The 23,612-nt window shown below is 40.9% G+C and overlaps 1 protein-coding gene across 3 annotated transcripts in view; it reads left to right on the forward strand.

The window, feature by feature from the left end:
- ZMYM4 (zinc finger MYM-type containing 4) overlaps positions 1-23,612 on the forward strand; it is a 116,977-nt gene that overhangs the window by 51,588 nt on the left and 41,777 nt on the right. For all 3 annotated transcript variants that reach the window (XM_068269106.1, XM_068269107.1, XM_068269108.1), the window contains 10 exons: positions 361-661; positions 1,930-2,104; positions 2,192-2,404; positions 3,418-3,568; positions 4,860-4,975; positions 5,190-5,519; positions 7,778-7,928; positions 12,846-13,018; positions 16,194-16,344; positions 21,613-21,759. In XM_068269106.1, coding sequence (XP_068125207.1) covers positions 361-661; positions 1,930-2,104; positions 2,192-2,404; positions 3,418-3,568; positions 4,860-4,975; positions 5,190-5,519; positions 7,778-7,928; positions 12,846-13,018; positions 16,194-16,344; positions 21,613-21,759 — 1,908 coding nt within the window. The remainder of the gene's footprint in view (positions 1-360; positions 662-1,929; positions 2,105-2,191; positions 2,405-3,417; positions 3,569-4,859; positions 4,976-5,189; positions 5,520-7,777; positions 7,929-12,845; positions 13,019-16,193; positions 16,345-21,612; positions 21,760-23,612) is intronic.

Consider the following 23,612-nt stretch of genomic DNA (forward strand, 5'->3'; position numbering starts at 1 on the left):
CTGAAAACCCACCTGTTCAGTCTGGCATTTGCAGAAATATAACTTTTGTTGTGTGAATACTTCATCCTACTAATTACTGAATCTGAGAGAGCCTAAGCGCTTTGAGTCCTATGGGAGAAAAGCGCTATAGAAATGTTATTGTATTGTATTATTGTATAGCATTTATAAGTGTTTTGTAAGATGTAACAAAGCAATTTTTGGCCAGTAATTTGACCTTCTAATTTTCTTATAAAGCATTGATGGTATTGATAAACTGTGATTTGCTGCTCTGTGTATTTTATTAAGTTTTTTTTTTGCACAATGATCTTTACCTTTTTTTTTTTTTTTTCTTTTCTTTTTTCTCCACTACTTCCTCTAAAGCTCCTCAGTTGACTAGCAGTGTGCAGACTCCATTAAGTTCTCCGGGGTTGAATAAATCTGCTCCCGCTGTCCCTGCAGTCCCTGCAGTCCCTACAACTCCTACCACATCAGTCAGAGTTTCCTGTTCAGGTTGTAAAAAGATTCTTCAAAAAGGACAGACTGCATACCAACGTAAGGGGTCTACACAGCTTTTCTGTTCCACCCTCTGCCTTACTGGTTACAATGTGCCCCCCGCCCGGCCACCAATGCCACCCATGCCACCCTTGCCTGCTGCCAGGAAGACCTGTGCCAGCTGCTCAAAGTAAGTTGCATGCAGTGTATCGTACATAATGTTGTTAAAACGTCTCTCATGATGGCAGCTACGGCTTTTTTTTTTCTAAAATAAAAATCAAAGAAAACCTGACATTGTAGAGCGTACGCTAGATGTAAAATTTCTGATCCCGTAAAATGTTCATTTTTTTAAAACATAACATGTACATTTTGATGGGTCACTTAACATCAGGGGGTCCTAATCCACTTAGGACCCTATATGGCGGATTATGGCCTCAATTCACTAAGCTTATCTCCTGCATCTCTATAGTTATCACCATGGTGATAAGGCATGTAGTATTCAGGAAACATTTTACCTCAGGCAAACTGTGTGGAGGTAAGTTTTTTTTCTCTTGCCTTATTATCTCCAGCATGATCTTAGTGAATTGAGGCCAATGCCTCCACTCCTGTGGTACTCAATATAACGTGCAGAATATCGAGGATAAATGTCTGCTCTCAGTAACTGACCCAATTAAGTGTACATATTGTATTTTAAAAATGAATAAACGTTTACAGGATCAGACGCCACTGAGGACGCCCTCCCCTTTTTTTGCTTTGTCTTCACACACATAAATGCATTATACAGGTTGGAAGCTACAGCTCGAGCAGGATACTCTCTACTTGACATCCAGTGGATGAGCGGTGGAGTGTGGTATCTATTTGTGGTGATAAAACAGTGCTACATGCCAAAGTGAATGGTTCTCTCTGAGACAAACATACATTTTTGTACGATTTATTTTATTTATTTATATTGATGGTGATCCTTTAATATATATTATTTTTTCTTAGAGGAGGGAAGTTCAAGAGTTACTATACTTAAGGCCCGGTTCACATCTACGTTTTTTTTGCAGAACCAGCTGTAAAGATCCGGCCATCTGGATCCGGGAAAACGGTCCATTTTTACAGCCAGTGTGCTGTAAAATGTCCGTTTTCATAGATTCCTATTGTGCTGAAAATCCTTCCGTTTCCATTCCACTGAACGAAACAGTCTGGGAAATTAGGTCCTGCAGCATTTTTTTGTCTGTTCAGCGGAACGGACCACGGAACCGTATGGCCGGTTCCGTTGGCAAAAGCTAATGTGAACCGGGCCTATGCATTAAATGTTTTTATTTAAAAAATAATAATAATCTGATATAAAGTTAGAAATGTTTGATAGACGTTTGTTAACCTTTGAAAATGTATTACTAGTACTATTATATTTTCTTTATTTATACCTGAAAACAACCAAGAACAATTAAATTTTTTGTTTTTTTCCTGTAGAATTATTGCTAATCCTAAGGATGTCATCACTGCTCCGTTTGATGATCCTGGTGGTAGTAAAGACTTCTGCAGTCAATCCTGCCTTTCTACATATGAGTTCAAGAGGAAAGTTTCTGTCACCATCCATACCAATAGCGTTTCCACCAAGTGTAGCGTGTGTCTAAGAAATGCAGTTGTAAGCGCCTCACTGAACAATAATTTGTTGGACGTTTTCATTCATTCCTTATTTTATCAGCTTTTCTATTTGTATGTTCCTTCTTAGATCCGACATGAGGTAAATTACCAGAATGTGGTGCACAAGCTCTGCAGTGATGCTTGCTTTTCTAAATTCCGCTCCGCCAATAACCTTACCATGAACTGTTGTGAGAACTGTGGGGGTTACTGTTACAGTGGTTCTGGCCAGTGCCATTTACTGAACATTGATGGTCAGTGCAAGAAATTCTGTAGTTCAGCTTGCGTCACTACCTTCAAACAGGTAAGTCTCTGAGAAAAAAGTTACTATTAATCTTGTAGACAGGCTTCTGGCATATAAGACTACTTTTTAACCCTAAGTCAGGGTTCGTCTTATACGCCGGGTGTCATTGATGCCGGGTGATACGCGCACGCAACATGCTGATACATGATGCGTGTACGCGACATACTGATGTTTATGCTGGGGTTAGCTCACCGCTCACGCTGCAAGGTCTGGGACGCCCAGGGTGTGGAAGAAAGCGATTATGCTGTACCCATAAAGCACGCCTCTTCCACCCATCTGGCCGTCCTATTCTGTTACCGCCTCTCATATCTCGCTGCTGAGGACTGTAGTGAAGCGGCGCAGGCACACATGTGCGAGATCTGAGAGGCAGAGAAGGAGGTGCTATGAAATCCTCACTTGCTGTTTTGTGCATTGCTGTGGAGTTGGTACAAAAATACTCCTGACTCCTCAGTTTATGAAACCGCCGACTCCAACCAAAAATTGCTGCGACTGACTCCACAGCCCTGGTCTTGTGTGGCAGACTTTTTATTTTTCTCAGCGCCTGATTGAATGTTTTTAATCAACACCGCAAAACTTTATTGTTTGATCTGATAAATAGTTGCTAAGTCAGTCTGTGTATGGCTACCATTAGTCTCTATTTTATAATTAATAGTTATTTTGAGAAGACATATTTTCAATGCAGTGTTATAAGAATGTTTGTTAGTCTGCCTTATCTAAAAATATCAGTTTAACAGAACTCATCCCCCATCAGTGTTTTACTTTTCTCCTTGAGCACAAAGAGAAGATTTATTCACCTGCTGAGTAGCCATGCCAACTCCAGCTCTGTTGCAAAAGTTTCTTGTCCTTTTTTTTTTTTTTTTTTTTTTTTTTTTACTAAAGAATTAGAAGAGAGGCTAAAGTGAAATGTTGCATTTATCCCTTACAGGAAGCAATAACTGACAGATAAAAACATTTCACTTTTATTTGCTTGTTAGTCATTTATTTTAACCCAGACTTTTTTTTTTTTTTTACAGAAATCTGCAAAAATCACTCCTTGTGCATTATGCAAAACATTACGCTCATCTGCAGAAATGATTGAGAACACCAACAGTGTGGGCCGCACTGAGCTGTACTGTTCTGTGAACTGTTTGTCTGCCTACAGAGTCCAAAGTGTGACATCATCAGGTATTAAGATGCTCAACTTCTGCTAATGTAAATGGGGTTTTAAGTTTTAGAAGGCCAAGCACATATTTGCAAATTAAGCCATGCAGATATAGTGGAGTTGGCCTGAGCCACGTTAAATGCATTATAAGGCATTGAAACACCTTAAACGCTTGAAAAACGCACACGCGTTGTCAAATATATAACATTGCATTCTTTCCCTATTACATTAATTTTTATCTTTTGATTTTCTTTTAGGTCATAGACTCAAAATTACTGTTGAAATGATTAATAATCAGTTCTTGTATATCCAGTTTGTGTATCTGGCTTAAAGTGTAATGATGTGAAATTATTCTCATTTATTCCCACGCTGAGAATGACCTAACCAATAGCTGAAATATTTTAGCAAGCACATTAGCTAATACTTGGCAGAGGTCTCATAGTATGACTCATAGGTTAGAAAGAGAAAGTGAAAGCAGATTGCATTCCATAAATTTCTGATGATGTAATATGCTATGACATACGCGTATGTTAATTAGCAGGATGAGTTAGTTTCATTTTCTGTTTAACACTATAAAGAGAGGTAACGAGACAGAACAGAATGCTGTTGCTCTGCTATGTAATAGGCTTCTAGGAACTGGTAATGTATTTCATGGAATATTTTTTGGTGGACATTATAATATGTTAGTAGATATCTTAGCAATAGGCATCTTAATCATATCCTTTTTATATGTAATTTTTGTATATTCTCTGTACATTATCACAAGAATACATTATATTTAGTGATAATTCTCTTGTCTGCGTGTTCTGTTTATTTCAACCTGGGATATGCTAAAACAAATATATGCAAGCTTTCAGTAGCTTAATACCAATTGATATTAACAGTTTAAAGTAGCAACGCTAAATGAAGAGTTGCACTTCTTTCTGTTAATAATCCTACCTAATGTGTAGGAGCTGGCAGCGTTCTTAAAAATGCAGTTACGGGCTCAGGCTCTTAGTGGGAGACTAATACAGAATATACAGTAAAGCCGGTGTCGGATCACCCTTCTCCGCCCTCTCCCCACCCCCACCCCCAAGTTAATAGTGGCCCTGCAGAGAGCATGGCAGCAGAGCATACAGAGTACTCGCACGTTTGAACTGTGTGCTTCTTCCTGTCTGACTTCTCTCCTCATCATCACTGGCGCCCATTTTGTGACCGCACGGCGAAATGTGCGTACTCATATGGGTGGCATTAGTGTCTTTTAGTGACAAGCAATCCTTGACCATTTGTATTTCATGCACAGTGATAGGTCTTTACATATTTTTGTTTTTAAAGGTGCACAGATTAATTGTAACAGCTGCAAAACCCTGGCCGTACCACAGTATCATTTGGCAATGTCCGATGGGAGCATTAGGAATTTCTGCAGTTACAACTGTGTAGTTTCATTCCAGGTGAGTCCGCAAAGCATTTTTGTTAACGTAATAGCAGTTTGTGCATACATTTTTTTTTTTTTGGGGGGGGGGGGGGGGGGGGACATAACCATATGCTAGATAGCACAAAACCTGAAAAACTAAATACTTTTTATCGTTTTACAGCAACATCTGCTTGTTTGATTTATTAGTTATTTTTTTGTACTAAAGACTTTTTTTGTGTGTGCTCAAACAGAATTTATTCAGCAAGCCTCCTGGAGTGAATTCTTCTGTGGTCCCTCTGTCTCAAGGTCAGGTGATCATGAATGCCAGTGCTGCAACAGCAACAGCAACGGCAACACAAGCTGGAAGCAGTACACAGTCTGTAGTTTCTGCCACATCAACCACCTCCACTTCAACAGTTAGCAGCAGCAGCAGCAACTCAGCAGCTGCAGGCCTTCAGAGGTTAGCTGCCCAGTCACAGACACAGCAGCAACAGAACAGCCTTGCACGTCTTTCAGCAAAGCTGAAGTGCCAGCTTTGTAATCGGATGTTTGCCACCAAGCCAGAACTCATGGATTATAAGGTACAGATTGTATACTTAAAAACGGATTGTACATGGTAAATACGAGGTAGATGAACTATCTACCCCTGAAATTTTAGATATAATGTATTCCACCTTTTCCTTTCCATTACCTTGAGCATGTGAGGAGCTTATGCTACAGTTATATTCCTTGCTCCTTCTTCAGACCCCCTATCCTATTTAATAAAACCCTACCTGTCCCTGCAGACGGGTGCACGTGCTGAGGTCGGGTGTGTGTGCGCCCTGACATGTGGTGGCGGTGAGATAGACAAACGGGCTTAGGTCTGCTAGTTGTAAAAATAAGAAGTAGTGCAGAGATGTATTTATTCCTGTGATTAAATTCAGAGGTCAGAGACTTTAAACATAAGCAGTGATTTTTACTGGCAGGTTCACTCTGAATCTGCCAACTATCTATGATGCGACAATCCGCAACTATCATAAATACGATTGGGTGGTAAATTTTAATGGATCAGACACGGCTGTAGATCGAAGGCCCATAGCGTTGCACTCTTTATGGTAAAATCTATTGAAAATCTCTGCAGTGTATAGTGGGAATCGATCCCTCTCTGATCATATTCACATCGTAGAAGAATTGATCTGTTCGCCACATTTTGTGGCAATCTAAACATGTATGGCCACCTTAATTGTAAAATCTTCCAGACCATAACAAAAGGAAACCGAGCGCAAACTCCTGGTATGTTATGTTCAGGAATGATTGAACGTTATCTCTGCATTTGATTGTTTCTGAATAATTTCCAACCATTAAGTAGAATTCACTTCTGTTAGACAATGCAATCATTCTGATGACTGTATAGATGTATGTGTTCGGATATAGGTCGACCTCATGTAGAAGTCGATCCCAATCTTTGACCCTTTTAAGCTGGAATTTTTTAATTACAGTACTCAAGTATAAGACTATCCAGCAAAGTTAATGGCTGCACTTGGGGACCAGGATGGGGTAATAGCCATTAATCCCTCCTGGCCCTCAGGTGCAGCCAAAACTCCTCCAGGCTCCCACATGCCAACATTAACCCTTTGGTCTGACCCCATTCCCCCTATTAGTTGGGCCAGTGTCTGTCCTCCTTCGCTTTCATTGTAGAGAGTATATGTCCCCTGCCACCATTCACCACTATTGGCCCCCCTGCCTTTCTTTCAGTTTGGCCTTTGGCCTTGTCACTGCCATTTAGCTATACGGCATAGGGGTGAGTCAGAAGACAAAATTCATCCAACTACCACCAATTGTCTAGTTTTTAGGCTTCAAGATGTCATCATTAGGCCACACCGGTGGTATTTCCGATCTCTCCTACACCTTGTTTAATGACTTGATTTGCTTACAGTATTCAAATTCACTCAGTCCTGTAAACAAGACCAGACTGCTCTTAAAGGGAACCTGAAGTGAGAGGAATATGAAGGCTGCAATCTTCCCTCCCTTGCTATCGAGTCATACACCTGCAAAAAGCATGCAGCCAGTGGAGTCAGATCAGAGTCAAATCCTCTGATCTGCATGCTCATTCTGGTCCACCAACTTAAAGGGGTTCTCTTGGCTATTTAAAAAAAAAAAAAAAACTGCCACTTACCTGGGGCTTCTATCGGCCCCCTGCAGCTGGAATGTCCCGCGCTGTCCTCCGATGCTCCGATCGCTGGCATTGGGTTAATTATTCGTCTAACTAGATGAATAGAACTGTGGCTGTGCGGCGTGCTCGTTCCCATGCGCGTCATTGGGAGCTTAGTGCGCAGGCACAGTACAAGAAAACTTCGGACTGCACCTGTGCAGTAAGCTCCCAATGACGTGCGCGGGAGCAAGGATGCGTGCGGCCGCAGTTCTATTTGTCTAGTTAGATAAATAATTAGCCCGGTGCCGGCGGCGGGGAACGGAGCATCGGAGTAGGACAGCGCGGGGCATTCCAGCTGCAGGGGGGGCCGATAGAAGCTCCAGGTAAAGTGGCACTTTTTGTTTTTTTTAAATAGCCAAGAGAACCCCTTTAAAGTATTAGAGGCAGAGCATCAACACAGAAGACAGTATAATAATGCCAGATTTATCCTTGTTAAGAGCAAGGGTTACTATTGATACTATTTTGCACTGCTTGTTATATCTGGGCACTCTAGTTGCCAGTTGACATTTATGTATTTGGTAAGGAAATAATATTGCTTGCTTGCTATGCATGAAATGTATATTACACCTCTATGGTAGGTTGTAGTTAAGAAAATGACTTTCTTCTAAATGACACTTAACCGTAAACTGACTGATCTGATTTTCTTAGGGCAAAATGTACCAGTTCTGTGGAAAAGCATGCTGTGATGAATATAAAAAAATCAACATGGTTACAGCTATGTGTGAATACTGCAAAATAGAAAAAACCATGAAAGAAGTTGTACGCTTCTCAGGTGTTGAGAAGGTGTTTTGTAGTGAAGGTGAGTTTTTTGTATGATTAATTTTTTTTTGCATTTTAACATTTTGCAATAACTATTATTTACAGTGCTGTATCCCGAGTTCACAGGTTACCCATCAACTCCACTCTTTGGGGAATGCTGTTGAATGTCTCTCCTGATGCTTTGTAGCAGTCTAAACATTCTAGACTGCCTCATCAGATTAAACGGTTTAAGTGATTAATTACTGGTATAGTAAATGGCAGAAATCATTCATTAAAGATTACAAAAAAAAGTTTCAAAAGTAAAAAAATAAACAAATTATAAATTGAGACAAATGATGTCAAAATAAAAAGATTTTTTTTTCTTTTTTAAATAAATGGTTAACCCCTTCCTAGTCTGTAAACCTTTTGTGTCACCTGGACTTGGCTTTAAGATGTGTGCACACCTTTAATGACTGCAGCCTGGAGAGATCGGATGAGATTGATGCAGTGACAGTTCAGGGCCCCAATGCTGTACAAATGTATTGCTCTGCTGTTGCTTAGTGATGCATCTGTATGGGTCAGGGGCTCTCAAACTATCACCCTTAGCAATCTGACCTCTACAGACGTGCAGCTGAAAATAAACATGAAAAAAGTGTATTTTCTGCATTCATGTCTATTTTCCACCTGTAAAATAGCTATAAAATATATTTAGGAAGAAAATAATACTCAGAGAAACCCTATATAGTCCTGAAAAAAAAATCTGTCTATAATCGCTTAGGTGGCACAAGTACTTAAAAAGTTAATGCTGTATCAATAGTGACACAGCTCAATCGCCAGAATTGTCAGGTACCTGAACTGGTTAAAAATACATTTTACTTTAATGAGTAAGTTTACTTTAACCAGTCTGCTACCGCCTCACGAGGGGAGGGAGGAGGGAGGAAAAAACAAACCATTTTTATTTAAAAAATATAAATAAAATAAAAAAAAAATACAAATTGCAGCAGCAATCAGATGTCACCAACAGAAAGCTCTGTTGGTGGCAAGAAAAGGAGGCAAGATTCATTTGTGTGCTAAGTTGTATGGCCGTGCAGCAAACTGTTAAAGCTGCAGCGTGCTGAATTGTGAGAAATAGCCTGGTCAGTAGGGTGATGTAAGCCTTTTCTGATTTTTTTTTTTTTTATTTATTTATTTATTTTTCCTTGCCAGTTTTTTATAAAACGCCATGAACATTTTTACTGTGTTACCAATATTATTTGAATAAATCAGGAATGAAATTGCAACATACCGTATTTTTCGCCATATAAGACGCAATTTTTCTCCCCCAAAAAATGGGGAGAAAAAGTCCCTGTGTCTTAAATGGCAAAGACAGGGAATCCCCGACTTCCGAACGTCGCCGAACCGCCGCCACGTCGGGGATTCCCTGCCCGTTTGCGGCCTCCTGTCTCCCTATTTGTCCTTCATCATGTTTGCCGCATCCCTGCGCTGCATGTTTGCCTTCCGCCACGTTTTGTCTGCCCTCCTCCCGCCCGCTGTGTGCACAGCTCCCCCCGCGTGTTGTCTGACCCCCCCGCCCGCTGTGTGTATGGCTGTGTTGTCTGCCCCCCCGCCCGCTGTGTGTGCGGCTCCCCCGCGTGTTGCCTGGGCCCCCCCCCCCGGGTGTGTAGTAGCAGCAGCTTACCTCCTCCATCATGCCCGCGGAGACTGCAGACCTCCTTCCTCGATGCGCGTCTTCCTCTAGTGCCGAGCTTGTAATGACGCGTCATCGATGACGCGTCATTACAAGCCCGGCACTAGAGGAAGACGCGCATAGAGGAAGGAGGTCTGCAGTCTCCGCGGGCATGATGGAGGAGGTAAGCCGCTGCTACTACACACCCGGTGGGGCCCAGGCAACACGCGGGGGAAGCTGTGCACACAGCGGGGGGATGCAGACACGTGGCGAGCAGACATGAGGGAGGTCACAGGCATGGTGGAGGAGACATGAGGGGGACTGCTGGACGAGTGACAGTAGGTGGCATGGGGCAGGCTGATGGATGGCATGGGGCAGACTGGAGGATGCATAGGGGACACAGGGGGAGACATGGGACAGAAATGGGGGACACAGGAGGTTACCATTTGAGGGATAACATGTACAAGGCGCTCCTGGAATATGGACATACCAGGTTTAGTATTTTTTTTTTTTTCCCCTGGTTTTTGCCCTCTAAACCTGGGTGAGTCTTATATTCCGGAGCGTCTTATACGGCGGAAAATACGGTACTCTAGGTAAAACAAAAATGATGGCTGTGCCTATTCATGTCCTCAGACGCTAAGATACAAGAGGCTAGTTGTCCTCCCTTTCCTGAAAAATCTGATTGCATGACTTCATTTGAGCAGCCTGTGTGGCCTACATTTACTCTCACCTTCCCAAGGAGTTTCCTTTGAAAACTATCACTGACTCACCAATGTCACTGTTGCTCAATCCTTTGTCAAGGAGAGTTATCACCAATGCCAATCCTTCACACAGGTGCACCACTCCTACAACTTCTCAAGTGCATAAAATCCAGCAGAAGGGGCATTCCACTGGCTCGAACTTGCATTCTGTTTATTGTCTAGCACCACATCCATCTGTGGCAATGTGAAGTGGGAGGGTGGACCCAAAAATTAAACACTGCTCTTCATCATCAGTTTTCTCCTTTGGAACTAAACATGCATTGAATACAGTGCATGTTTAATCAGGGCTGTGGAATCGGAGTCGTGGAGTCGGGCAATTTTGGGTGCCTGGAGTCGGAGTCGGGAAAAAATGCACCGACTCCTAATGAATTTGTAACTGTAAAATAGAAAATATAAAATGTTCTATTTCTCAGATAATAGTCATTAAAAATAATGTATATATACAGTATCTATACAGTAATAGCTGTGCTTAGTCCACAAAAATGAAATAAACCAATCAAAATTAGTTACTTGTGCTGCTTCAATAAAGCAGTCCCCGTATTTTTAAGGTCAGATATACATATCTGATTGTGACTGTATATATGATGTGTACACAGGAATCTCTTATATATACTAAATAACATCTATGCTGTAAGAATAAAGCCTGATGTGTAGCTGTGTCACTAATATAGATGGTCAACGAGATGGAAATAATTCTACATTGATGCTGATTTATGCAAATATATGCACTCCCTTTGCTGATGAAATCAAATAATTTGATATGTTGTTAAAATTTGGTTTGGTGACTACATATTAAAGGGTAACTGAGACGGATGAAAAGTAAAGTTTTATACATACCTGGGGCTTCCTCCAGCCCCCTTCAGGCTAATCAGTCCCTCACTGTCCTCCACCACCCGGATCTTCTGCTATGAGTCCTGGTAATTCAGCCAGTCAGCGCTGTCCGGCCGCATGCCGCTCCCACAGCCAGGAACATTCTGCACCTGCTCAATAGTGCTGCACAGGTGTAGTATGCTCCTGGCGGCGGAGTGTGTGCATGCGCACTACGCCCGACTGGCTCAAGTACCTGGACTCATAGCAGAAGATCCAGGTGGTGGAGGAGGACAACGAGGGACTGATTATCCTGAAGGCGGCTGGAGGAAGCCCCAGGTATGTATAAAACTTTAGTTTCATCGGTCTCAGGTTTACTTTGTTACACAGTAGTACTATACTCTACATATGCACTCCCCACAGAGCTGCAGGGAATCCACTGAGAATGCTGTGCACATTGAACACAGAGGTGTTGTCTGTTTACAATCTCCTCATTCCCCTGCAGAGTACCTGCACATCATTCTTACATGTACCCACACTAAAGGTGCCCATACACTCGTCAGATTGGCAGCAGATAGATCGATCTGATGAGATTGCTTATCAGATTGCTTATCAGTTTGCATTGGCCTTAATGGAAATCTGATGGCAAAAAAATTTCAAACTGAAATCTATTGGAATTCTATCCTGGTAAAAAATGTTCTAAAAACGCATCAGATAGATCATCAGATGCATTTCTTATCTATCTGCTGCCAATCTGACGAGTGTATGGGCACCTTAAGTCTAAAGGGAATAAATATAGTAGTCTACATATCCTTCTCACTTCAGTTGTCTTGTAAAATTCCTAAGCGTTGGCAGTTAAGAGACGAATTTCATGTTACATACTTTTAATCAACAAAATTGTAATATGCAAATTAGAGGAGTCGGAGTCGGTGAAATCCTAAACTGAGGAGTCGGAGTCGGTGGATTTTTGGACCGACTCCACAGCCCTGTATTTAATGTCTATTTATATTTGACATTGACTATTATATCATGGATTCCTGAATAAAAGTAAAGTAACTAGAAGTAGGTGAAATTGCTCCTTATACGAAAATTTTGTTTTGAAAATATTGATTTTCTTAAAAAATACAATTCTGCAATAACTTTTTTTTGATAGGTGTTTTCCACTGGACTTGAAGTTCCATTGGATTGTATGAAAGGATCGTTATGCCTCATTTTGCTGCACTGGCTATTGTTATTCTCTAGAACAGCGTTTACATTCACTTTACCGAATGTACTCTTTATAAAAGATGGCGTTTACCAAGTAGCCCCAGTTGTTAGTAGCATCATCTCACGTTCTCTGTGACCCATATATGGAATATCTGTAGCTATTAGGAGTGCTGTCAAAACATTGCTTTATTAATTCATTAAAACATACCGGTTCAGGTTGGTGAATATATGATTTATAATTTTTCTTATCTCAAAGCTTATTGCAAATTGACTGTTACAAATGAAGGTACTCACTGGGGTGCACAGAACTTGGGGGTCTAAAAACTTGTGATACCATCTGTTTTCATTGTGGGTGTTATTCTATTACTTCGTACAGTCGAAATGCAAACAATACTCCATTTTCTCATATTAATGCTGCTTTTTATTTTTATGTTCAGCAATGGAAGTTGTATATGAAACTTAAGGCATGTGGTCTACATAAGTGATAAGTGTGGAAGATAGATCTGCAGGTTCTCAATGCTGTGCTTGATTATTGTAGGTTGTAAGCTACTGTACAAACATGATCTTTCCAAGAAGTGGGGAAATTACTGTAAAATGTGCAGCTACTGCTGCCAAACCTCCCCAAAGCTGGTACGCAATCATTTTGGAGGAAAGTTGGAAGAGTTTTGCGGGGAAGAATGCATGTCTAAATTCACAGTGCTTTTCTACCAGGTAAGCAATTAACTACAGTTTTAAAATGAAAACATATTGGTCCTTTGTTTATGTACTAACATGGTGTAATGAGTAGATGACAGCCAGATGACTGTTAGCATAAATTGAACAGTGTTAGTAGTAAGCACACATACTGAAGCCTGAAGACCACAACTAAGGGGGTACTAGCTGTCTGTAACTGAGCAGAATCCTATGAGCAGCTTATTTTACTCACTGGAAACATTGAAAACTGTAACTGCAGCAACCTATTTAACAGCCATTTCCAGACATTACGGGGTTGACATATTATGTATCCCTAGATTTCACCAGTTCCTGATGCTAAAATATGAAATGCCTTATAGCACTGTATTATATAATGTAGATACTCTCTGTAGCATTGCTAATCTTGTTTTAATGAAGAAAGTTACAGGAGTACTTTTAAAAGGTATCTCCATTCATGAAATGGAAATGTAAGGGTTTCTATGGATCAATGCTGAAATCCAGGAAACTATTGTTATCATAAATTGCCTTCATTAAATTCTGCAATTTTAATTTGAAAACTACTATATCTATATATGGTAATCTATAAATCCACTGTAAATGAAACGGGTCTGAGGAAAAGCCTCTCGATTCACCTTTGACTGTTTTTCCTCCTGCGCCTATTCTAAACGCTTGAGTTAATTTGCATAGTTACTTTCTGAAGAGGGCTGATTTTACCACCAATCAACCTCCTGGTTTTGTAATTAGTATTGAATTTATGGTACTGAAGATAACGAAGGACTCCCCCCAAACAAACTTGGCTAAGCTCTCTTAAGGTCACATAGCATTGTTTTTTGTGTCACAAATAAAAGTATGAGTTTTGTTTCCTCAGATATGGCCTGTGTACCTTTTTCAGGGGTTAAGGCTACAGGGATGGAGAATCTCAGGTGTGGTCTATGCATTCTAACAATTTCCCCTCCCCCGGGACGAGTAACTACGTCCCTGCAAACTGCCATAACTCTGTGCAGGGACGTAGGTACTACGTCCCTCCCGCTACGCCCCCCCGCGCTCGGTACCGCCGCTCATTACCGCCGATCGCCCGCCGCTAGATCAATGAATGGGAAAACAAATCCCATTCATTGATCTAATTCCCCGTGTGAATGGCTGCAGCCGTCTATACAGACGGCTCGGCCATTCATTCATTCCGTATGCGTAGTGCTTCCGTTTCCGTACAAACAGTACGGAGCTGAAGTCACTACTGAGGACATCTTGTGGCCAAATTGTAATATTACATCCCCCTTTTTTTTTTAGTTTATTATCCCTAGTTACCTTTTTTATTATTATTATTAACCCCTGACACTCCACTAAAGTTACCATTTTTTTTTTAATAAAAAAAAAATTACAAAATGAAAAAAAAAATACATAAATAGTTACCTTAGGGACTGAACTTTTTTAATATGTATACAAAAACTGTATACTACAATTACTTTATAAATTATGGGCCTGTAATTGGGGATAGACGCAAAACTTAAAAAATGCACCTTTATTTCCAAATGAAATATTGGCGCCATCCATTGTACTAGGGAAAAAGTTTAAACGTTGCAATAAACTATACAAACGGGAAAATAAAATGTGTGGGTTTTAGTTACGGTAGCATGTTTCATTTTTAAAATATAAAGGCTGAAAACTGAGAAATGTTTTTTTTAAAAAAATTTTCTTATTCTTCTTATTAAAACTGAGTTAGAAGAAAATAATTTTTAGCAAAAAGTACCCCCCAAAGAAAGCCTATACAGTGGCAAAAAAAACAAGATATAGATTGTTTCGCTGTAATAAGTAGTAATAAAGTTATAGGTGAATGAATGGAAGGAGCGCTGACGGGTGAAAACTGCTCTGGTTTTTTGAGCAGAAAAACCCTTTGAGGTGAAGAGGTTAATATATTGATCAACAACAAAAGTTGTCAGTATGAATGAAAAATTAATTCATCACACATAACAGAATGATATATTGGTCAGAGTTCATTAGTTTAGTAGTCATAAAGTCCTTTCTTCTCATCACTGATGGCTAAAGGCTCTCACACCTGCTTGACTAAAGTTGGCTGAGGCGGTTGATAATGACCACCTCAGCTGATAATCAAACGTGTGTACAACAGACCCCAACCCAAGAGCGATCTGCCCAACGGATCAACTCACCCGACCGACTGCCATCTTTAATGTTCACACCGCTAGTCCACCTGCTGCATGACCGACGCACGTGCTGCATCGGCTTAACCCGCTGCCCTTTTTACATGTTTGTTCTAGGATAGTTCCTCAGTTGCACAGAGGTATGTGGATCCAGCATGAACATGCCTCTGTGCTCATCTTGGGTACCTTTGCCTCAGGTTAGGTATCCTTTGAAATCTGATTTATTTATGTACAGTTTTGAGGGAGCTACCTAGACTATGGGTTTTAAGAAGAAAAAAGTGTGCTACATATTCTTGAATGAATATTGGAACTTATCATTTTTCAAAGCTGCGTTTTGTTACTTTAATTAAAGTTCTATTTTCAAAAAAACTGTACAACCCGTTTATTTGTGGAAAGCTGGAAGGTGTCACTAGGATGATTTGAGATAATACAGGAGATGATATAAGATTGATCGTTTCAGGGAATTGTTTTATACAATACAGTCATTATGTTGATCAGTTTTATTACATTCCTCTTTCTTAGGTGTCAGTTAACTACCAAACGTTATAGATTTCTGTAGCTCATTTCTCTCTTTAGGCTCCAGTCATCGGCATCAACATGTGTTTGATTGTGGGTGAAGAGAATTTGGGAGTCAGAAAGTTTGTTAATTTCACATGATGTTTGTTTGTCTATAAATTGGAGCTACAGGTCTCGTTGGCTGATCATAGGTGCACATCTTCAAATACTTAGGCCCATTGCTTCAACATTGGCAACAACTTCAACGCATCAGAGGGAGGGTGGTTTTTGCTGGAATATGTGAGACTTTCATGAAATATCAGTTCCATATTCTAGTGGCAGTCTGTGGAAGATTTTAGCTACAGTAGGTGGACTGTGCATAGGTAGTGCATAGGTTGTTGTAAATGGGGTATTTGTGCAACTTCTCATTCGTCATGTGCCATCTGGATCCTGAGGGACTGACATTCTGGGTTTTGAGGCCAGGTATAGGAAAGAAGAATTATGAAATACAATCTCTAATGTTGTTTTTCCTATTTTGTTAGATGGGGAAATGTGAACATTGCAAGCGGCAAGGCAAACTGAGTGAATCATTAAAGTGGAAAGGCGAGATAAAGCATTTCTGCAACCTGATGTGTCTAGTTGCATTCTGCAGCCAGCAGGGCACAGGGGAGACGTCTCCAGTCAATAATACAGGTTTGTTGATGCTCAATTCTGATTATGGTTTTCTAAAGCTGAAGAGATTTGCAATAGGGACTTCTGATCTCTCTGCTCGGTTGAAATGTTATGTGTTTTATTAAAGGGGCACTACAGCGAAAAACTGTAAAATTTAAAATCTGTGCAAAGGTATACAATTTAGAAGTACATTTTTTCCAGAGTAAAATGAACCATAAATTACTTTTCTCCTATGTTGCTGTCACTTACAGTAGGTAGTAGAAATCTGACAGAAGTGACAGGTTTTGGACTAGTCCATCTCTTTATAGGGGATTCTCAGGGATATATTTATTTTCAAAAGCACTTAGTGAATGGCTGTTGCTCTGTCCAACTGCCAAAAAACTGTGTAAGGAGCAGGGCAGCTGGCCAGCATCATTGTTTAAAGCCTTTTTCGGGAATATCTTTATAAAGAATAAAAGGCTTGCTGAAAATCCCCTATGAAGGGATGGACTAGTCCAAAACCTGTCACTTCTGTCAGATTTCTACTGCCTACTGTAAGTGACAGCAACATAGGAGAAAAGTAATTTATGGCTCATTTTACTCTGGAAAAAAATGTACTTGTTTGTCTGTTTGCACAGATTTTAAATTTTACAGTTTTCTGCTGTAGTGCCCCTTTTTTTTTATTTCACAAAAATTCAGAAATTTGATTTATATAGACTAGTATTACTTAAAGAAAACCTGAAGTAAAGATTAAAAGTCAAAATAAGCATACACAAGTCATACTTACCTTCCATGTAGTCTACTCCTCAGTGTCTTTCTCCTTTCCCGCGTCCTGTTTGTTCACTGTGATCAAGGGAATTTTCCGTCCTCCATTTTTAAAATAGCCATTACCCATAACAGCTTTCTGGTCAGCACACAGTTAAACTGTAACATCGCCCACTTGAGCCATAGGGAAACATAGACATTACCTGGTGCATCTGTTTTCCTCTCAGCTATAACTGACAGCAACTGATATTTTACTGACAGCAACTGATATATTTCAGATCTGACAAAATATTGTCAGAACTGGAAGGGATTATTGTCAGAAGAAAATGGTGAGCTTCTGAGAGGAACTGATGGTAAGGTAACTATGTAATGTTCATTTGAAGTTACCTCATGTGTTTATTTTAAATATTTTTACTCAGTACAGGTTCTCTTTAAGCCTAACTTGATGAATTAATTTGTCCAGTGTAGTTGTGGAGATAGCACCACCATTTTGTTACTAAATGAGGCATGCGACGTGCACTCAATCCAACATAAAAAAAGTAATTTTCAAAACTATGATCCCTGGGAAAGTCTTAGCAAAACTATAAGAGACGTGGTAACATTTTAACCCTGATAAGTTGTAGAATGGAGTTAAGAGCGTTTTAGGGTTGAGGCCTATGTATGCCATGAGGGTCTATTGCTATTATTTTTGAAAATAAGGTATTATAATTAGTGTACAATGAGGAAGCAAAAATGGATGAGCAAATAAAATGTGTGGGTTTAACTTATACTTGGCACTGTTTTTTGTAAAGCTATATTGGATGTAAATGGAGAAATGTTTTGTTTTTTTCAATTTTTTACCTTAATTACCCTTTGAAATGTATAGAAAATAAGGTAATTACTACATAAAATGTTCACACGCTAAAAGCCTAATTTGTCCTGAAAAAAACAATATATAGATAATTTGGGTGTGGGTAGTAGTAATAAAGTTATTGACAAATGAATGGGAGCAGTGTTGATATGTGAAAATTGCTCTCATCCTGAAGTGGTTAAAGTGTACCAGAGCTCAGCATACTAAAAAGATTTATACATACCTGCGGCTTCCTCCAGTCCCATAAGCTCTGATCGCTCACACGCCGTTGTCCTCAGTTTTCTGCAGCGCCCGTACCGGGTCCCTGCTCTTCCGTCAGTCGGAGCCAGTCTGGCGTAAGAGAAGAGCACCCTCTATGTATCTCTCCAGCAGCTGCTGGAGAGATACGCAAAGAGCGCACTTCTCCTGCGTAGACTGGCTGCGACTGACGGAAGTGCGGGAACCCGGTACCGACGCTGCAGAAGACTGAGGACGACGGCGTGGCAGCGATCGGAGCTTATGGGGCTGGAGGAAGCCGCAGGTATGTATAAATGTTTTTAGTATGCTGAGCTCTGAGTCCCTGTAAAGAGAGCCCAAAGATGGGCTCATAAAATTAAAAAAAAAAAGCTACCTGATCCGGGGGGCTGTGCGGATCAGGTAGCCGCCACAACCGCCGCTCTTGTGGACCGCACTGGCCCACTTTCACTTTTATGACCTCTGGGTCACATTGCTGAAAAGAGAGATTGATTCGCTCTTTCAGCGTGCAGGGGGACGTGGCCAGGGAGAGAGAACTGCCCAATGGCAGCTCGGGAATCCCTCTCCTGTATTTACCCTCCGAAATAGCGACAAATATTGTCGCTAATCTTGGGGGGCTGAAGCGTGGCGGTAGAGGGGCAAAGAGTGGCGGTGTGGGGAACAGAGGCATGTCATGAGGCAGAGAACATGCCTCTGTGTCTCATCTGCTCCCCAAGGAACCGCCTCCGGTTCTCTTTAATAATGCAAAATAAATACAACTTCAGTAGAAACATGATAAACACAGCATTATTGCAGCATGCACTCAATTATGAAAGTTGGGGTTTGCAGAGTATCTTCTGTTGTGAACAAATACATTTCAAACCATCATTTATGGTTTATGATCTAGCACAGCGCTGTACAAGTGGCAGCCCTGTCACTTAAGTGTCCCTCTGATGGGCTCATAATCAACAGTAATCACATACATAGGCTGATGCCTATGTATGTGTAGTGTATTGTATGGATCACATTCTAGGGCCAATTAAGAGGGGGAAGGGAGGAGGGGATACAGAAAAAAAAAACGCTTTTTTTTAATTGAATAAAAACGGACAGTAGCAGCAGCAATCCGAGACCTCCAAAATACAGCTTTATTAGTGAGAAGAAAAGGAGGTAAACTTAATCTGGCTGCTAAGTTGTATGGCCGAGCAATAAACTGTTAAAGCCAATGGGTACCGGATTAAAAAAGAAAAAGTCAGATACTCAACTAAGGAGAGGGAAGGCTCGGTCCTAATGAGCCTTCCCTCTCCTCTCCCGGTGCCCTCGGTGCTGCGCTGGCTCCCCCGTTCGCGTCCGCCGCCGCAGGGACTTCGGAGGTCTTCGGGAGCACTCGGGCTTCCGAAGGCGGGCCGCTCCATACTACGTACGCGCGAGTGCGTCATAGAGGGCGCTCGCGCATGCAAGTGCTCCCGAAGGCTTCCGAAAGCTCCCGAAGGCATGCGGAAGAGGCAGTATTTGACCGAACTGGTCGAATACTGCCACGGGGGATCCTGCGCGGGACCGGGCACCGGGAGAGGAGGGGGAAGGCTCATTAGGACCAAGCCTTCCCTCTCCTTAGGTGAGTATCTGGCTTTTTCTTTTTTAATCTGGTAAACATTCACTTTAAAGCTGAATTGTGAAAAATGGCCTGGTCACTAGGTGGGTATAAACCTGTGGTCTTTAAGAGGTTAACGTATAGCTGAACTGACATGTGACATAAGATAACTATGTTTTACCTATGCGAATGAGGAAGTTGAATGCAGCTCTCCTGACAAGTATTTAGAAGCCAAAACATTTGGATCTGCCACATATTTTTTTTTTTTTGTGGTAGTTGATTGAATCAGATTTTTACCTCCCACTGAAAAGGCTGCTGTCTACACGCCAGACATTTTTATTTAATTTTAACTTCTTAATTTTTTTCTTAATAAATATGATTTAGGGAATCCAGACAGGTCTAGTCACCATTACATCTATGTATACAATTAACTCACAAATGTATTTTCGGTTCAGGTATTTCCTGTACCTGATCCAAGTATCCATGGGCGTACGTGTACCGCGTGTTGAGAACCTAGGGTATATATACTGTTGTACGTGTCCTCTGGACTCATCGGTCTTCTTCAGTTCCTTTTTATTGCAAATGATTCTGGCCATTTCTAGTTGTAAGCTGCTTTGATGTCCCATAGCTTGCCTCCTGTTGTCCCTGCCCGATAGTGCTGTAATTCGATTCCCTTTCTGTGCAGCTGCCATCAAGGGAGAACAGAAGGTGAATGCAGTTTTTTTTTTTTTTTTTTTTAAAGTAATGTTTTGTTCTCCCCTTTCCAGTCACTATTCAGCAGAAGAAGCAATTTTTTTGGCAGCAGCAACAAGAGGTGATAGAGAAGAAAGGGGGTGGAGAGGTCAGAGGAGGCAGATTGCAGAGGACACATATTTGGATGAATCGCTATTAGCAGTGGTTTCAGGAGAAAACCAATTGTGAACCTAGTGTCAATTAATGCACTCTTGTGGCAAAGATAAATAAGAATATTTTATCACCGTTTAACAGCTTCATTTGTGTTTGAGTGTAATAGCGCATTGTTTTCTTTGTACTTTTGCTAAAACTAGAAGATTGTTCCTGTTGCACTGGTTGGGTTGGAGATGTAAATTTGGAAATTTAAGCAAACTATTTTAGCCGAGAGTTCTGACTACTAACTGTATACATGCTAGATGAAACTCTGCCAAGGCAGCCAATAATGACTATCTCTGCTAAGAAGCTATATAAAATACATGTAAACTGACCTATAAGCGTAGCATTAAGGCTCAGTGCAATACATTCACTGTAAACCAGTCGTAATTTTTCTTACTACTATTGATCATGTTAATATGCTTCAGGGCTCTGACTCAGGCAGGCATCAAGAAGAGCATGAGTATCTGAAGAAACAGCTTGGCAAAAATGTGAACATGCCACTCAAGAAAAGCAAATTCTAACAGTCCTTCCCCATGTGCTTTCCAGTGCCATCTAGAATAATAATTTCTAAGCTGGCTGTTGTGTCTGTACGTCTTTCCGTTCTGCACACGCCCCCTCCTACCCACCCTGCTCCGATTGGCCATAGTGCTGTGTCCGTCTGACTTGCACACTCCCCCTCCTCCGCTCTCCTGAGATTGGTCACTGTGCTGATAAGATGGCGCCCATGCGGCGAGATGAGCATAACATCCAGAGAAACGGTGAATGTGTACTTCCAGCTAGTCAACGAATATGTTTTTTCAAGTAACCTCACACCTTGTGGTGGAGTCATTAGTGTATTGGCAATGCACTTTAAAACAGTTTGTTGGGAATCCTTATTTTATTTTTGTAAATCTTTCTTAATAATATAACTTAATTGTGTACATCTACAGTCATTTCAGATGATATATGTTGCAGTCATTACCTAGTACAGATTACCAAAGTTCTTGGTCTCTTTTCTTTCCCTCAGCATCCAACACCCCTATGGTCCAGCCAGTCCCAGCTTCTACAGGCTCTTCTGGAGCCAAAGATTCCACTCCAGTTATTGCCAATGTGGTATCACTTGCAAGTGCCCCTGCTGCACAGCCTACAGCAAATTCTACCAACGTCTTACAAGGTAATGTGTTAAAATGGTAACAACAAGAACATGCACTTTTTTTGTCCATGTCCCTATAGTAAACATTGGCCTCAATTCTGGTAGGGTTATGAAACACATTACCTCATGTGAGGTAATTAACCTCATGAGGTAATGACATTTAGCAATTCTGGTAGGTTTTAGTCATGTTTTACCTCATGAGGTAAATTATGAGGTAATTCATGAGGTAATTTACCAAAAAATGGCTATTCTCATGGAAATTAGGGGGCACGCTAGCACATAATTTACCAATCAGTTTAAGGCCTGCCTGTACCTGCAGGTAAAGTCACTTTGTATGCATTTTGCAGTTTTTAGTGGAGTTCCTATTGCTGTTTCAGTGTTGTTCCCATTCAGGCTGTGTAATAGAAAAGAATAGTAGAAATAAAACTCAAAATATTTACTTATTTTTTTTTTTATTTTTTTTATAAGGGATGCCTATAAATATACTTTTCATAGGTTGCTACGTAATCAAATACACATTCCCCCCTCAAAAAAAAATCTATTATAACTTATGGAAGACGAAGACTACGATTATTTACTGCATACTTACCACTGAAATACCTCATGTTGTACCTCACTTTATGCATTTACCTCATGTTTTACCTCATGTTCAGAAATGGAGAGAAATCTTTCAGAATTGCTAAAAAAGAGGAAAATACCTCATGAGGTATTTTACCTACAAAAAAATATTTACCTCACATAGCTACCAGAATTGAGGCCAAGGGTGAGATAAATATGTTACAGTTGTTAACAAAAAAACAAGACTGAGATAAATGTCTCCGAGTGCAGATACCTGTACTAGTGTCAGTTGGCAAAGGTGGTTGACTACATTCATAACAAAACAGTATTAGTGTCATGAACTTCTAGTCTAGAGGTTCTCAACCTTTTTCAAGTCGTGACATACCATGCTGAAACATTCCGATCCTTATGTATTAGGAAAAACTAATAAAAGTGGCAATTGCTAATCAGTGGCTGCTGCTGGCACAGTGGCAGCTGCTTCTGCCACAACAGTGATGGCTGCTTGATAGGTAAAGACGGTAGCTGTGCACAAGGTGTTAGGTGAGGGTCCTGAGTGGGGAAATGCAGGTAAGGGTGACGAGTGCAAGCACTGTTAAAACCGCACTGGATATTTGGGTGCAGTTGGCGCCACCATAGGAATTAGGCTATAGCTGCACTCAGTGAGTAATTTGGGTGCCGTCAAAAGACGGAGCTCAAATTACTTTTAAAACTGTAATTTGGTCAGGCCAGCAATAGCTGGAAGCCTAATTTCATCATTCCCAACTATCCATGGCGGCGTGGAGGGGGATTAACGCCACTGGGACTTGTGTAGTGGCAGGGTAAACCGTATATTACAGGGGATGTAACAAGTACAGAAAGAAAAAGAGAAAAACCCAAAGGGATACCAGGAGCCCTTGTGGTGTATTATCTTCTGGTAATTGGTTAGGAAGTAAGAGTAGCAATTATACTCACAAGCATGGGTTGCTATAGAGGCAACCACTCTGTATGGCATGTAGGGAAGTCCCGTCCCCACTCGGTCTTTGAAAGGATCGGTCGCAGCTCCTTAGAAAAAAAGTTTCACTTCTAGGTAATCGTGAAGAACCCCACCAAAAGGGTGATACTAAGTCGTAGTTTCGAAAAGGAGAAGGAGGCGCCCTTGTAGTATGTTCGGTTTAAACTTATGCAAGGAGACTTCGCTCGGTGTAGAATTAAATAGTTTTATCAATAAAAGCACTTTGGACAACGCGTTTCACGGATCAAACCGCTTCCTCAGGTCAAGTAGAGGTGCTTAAAGGGAACCAGAGAGGATTCAATATACATACCTGGGGCTTCCTCCA

Source organism: Hyperolius riggenbachi, chromosome 2 (genome assembly GCF_040937935.1).
Source record: "Hyperolius riggenbachi isolate aHypRig1 chromosome 2, aHypRig1.pri, whole genome shotgun sequence".
Taxonomy (NCBI): Eukaryota; Metazoa; Chordata; class Amphibia; order Anura; family Hyperoliidae; genus Hyperolius; species Hyperolius riggenbachi.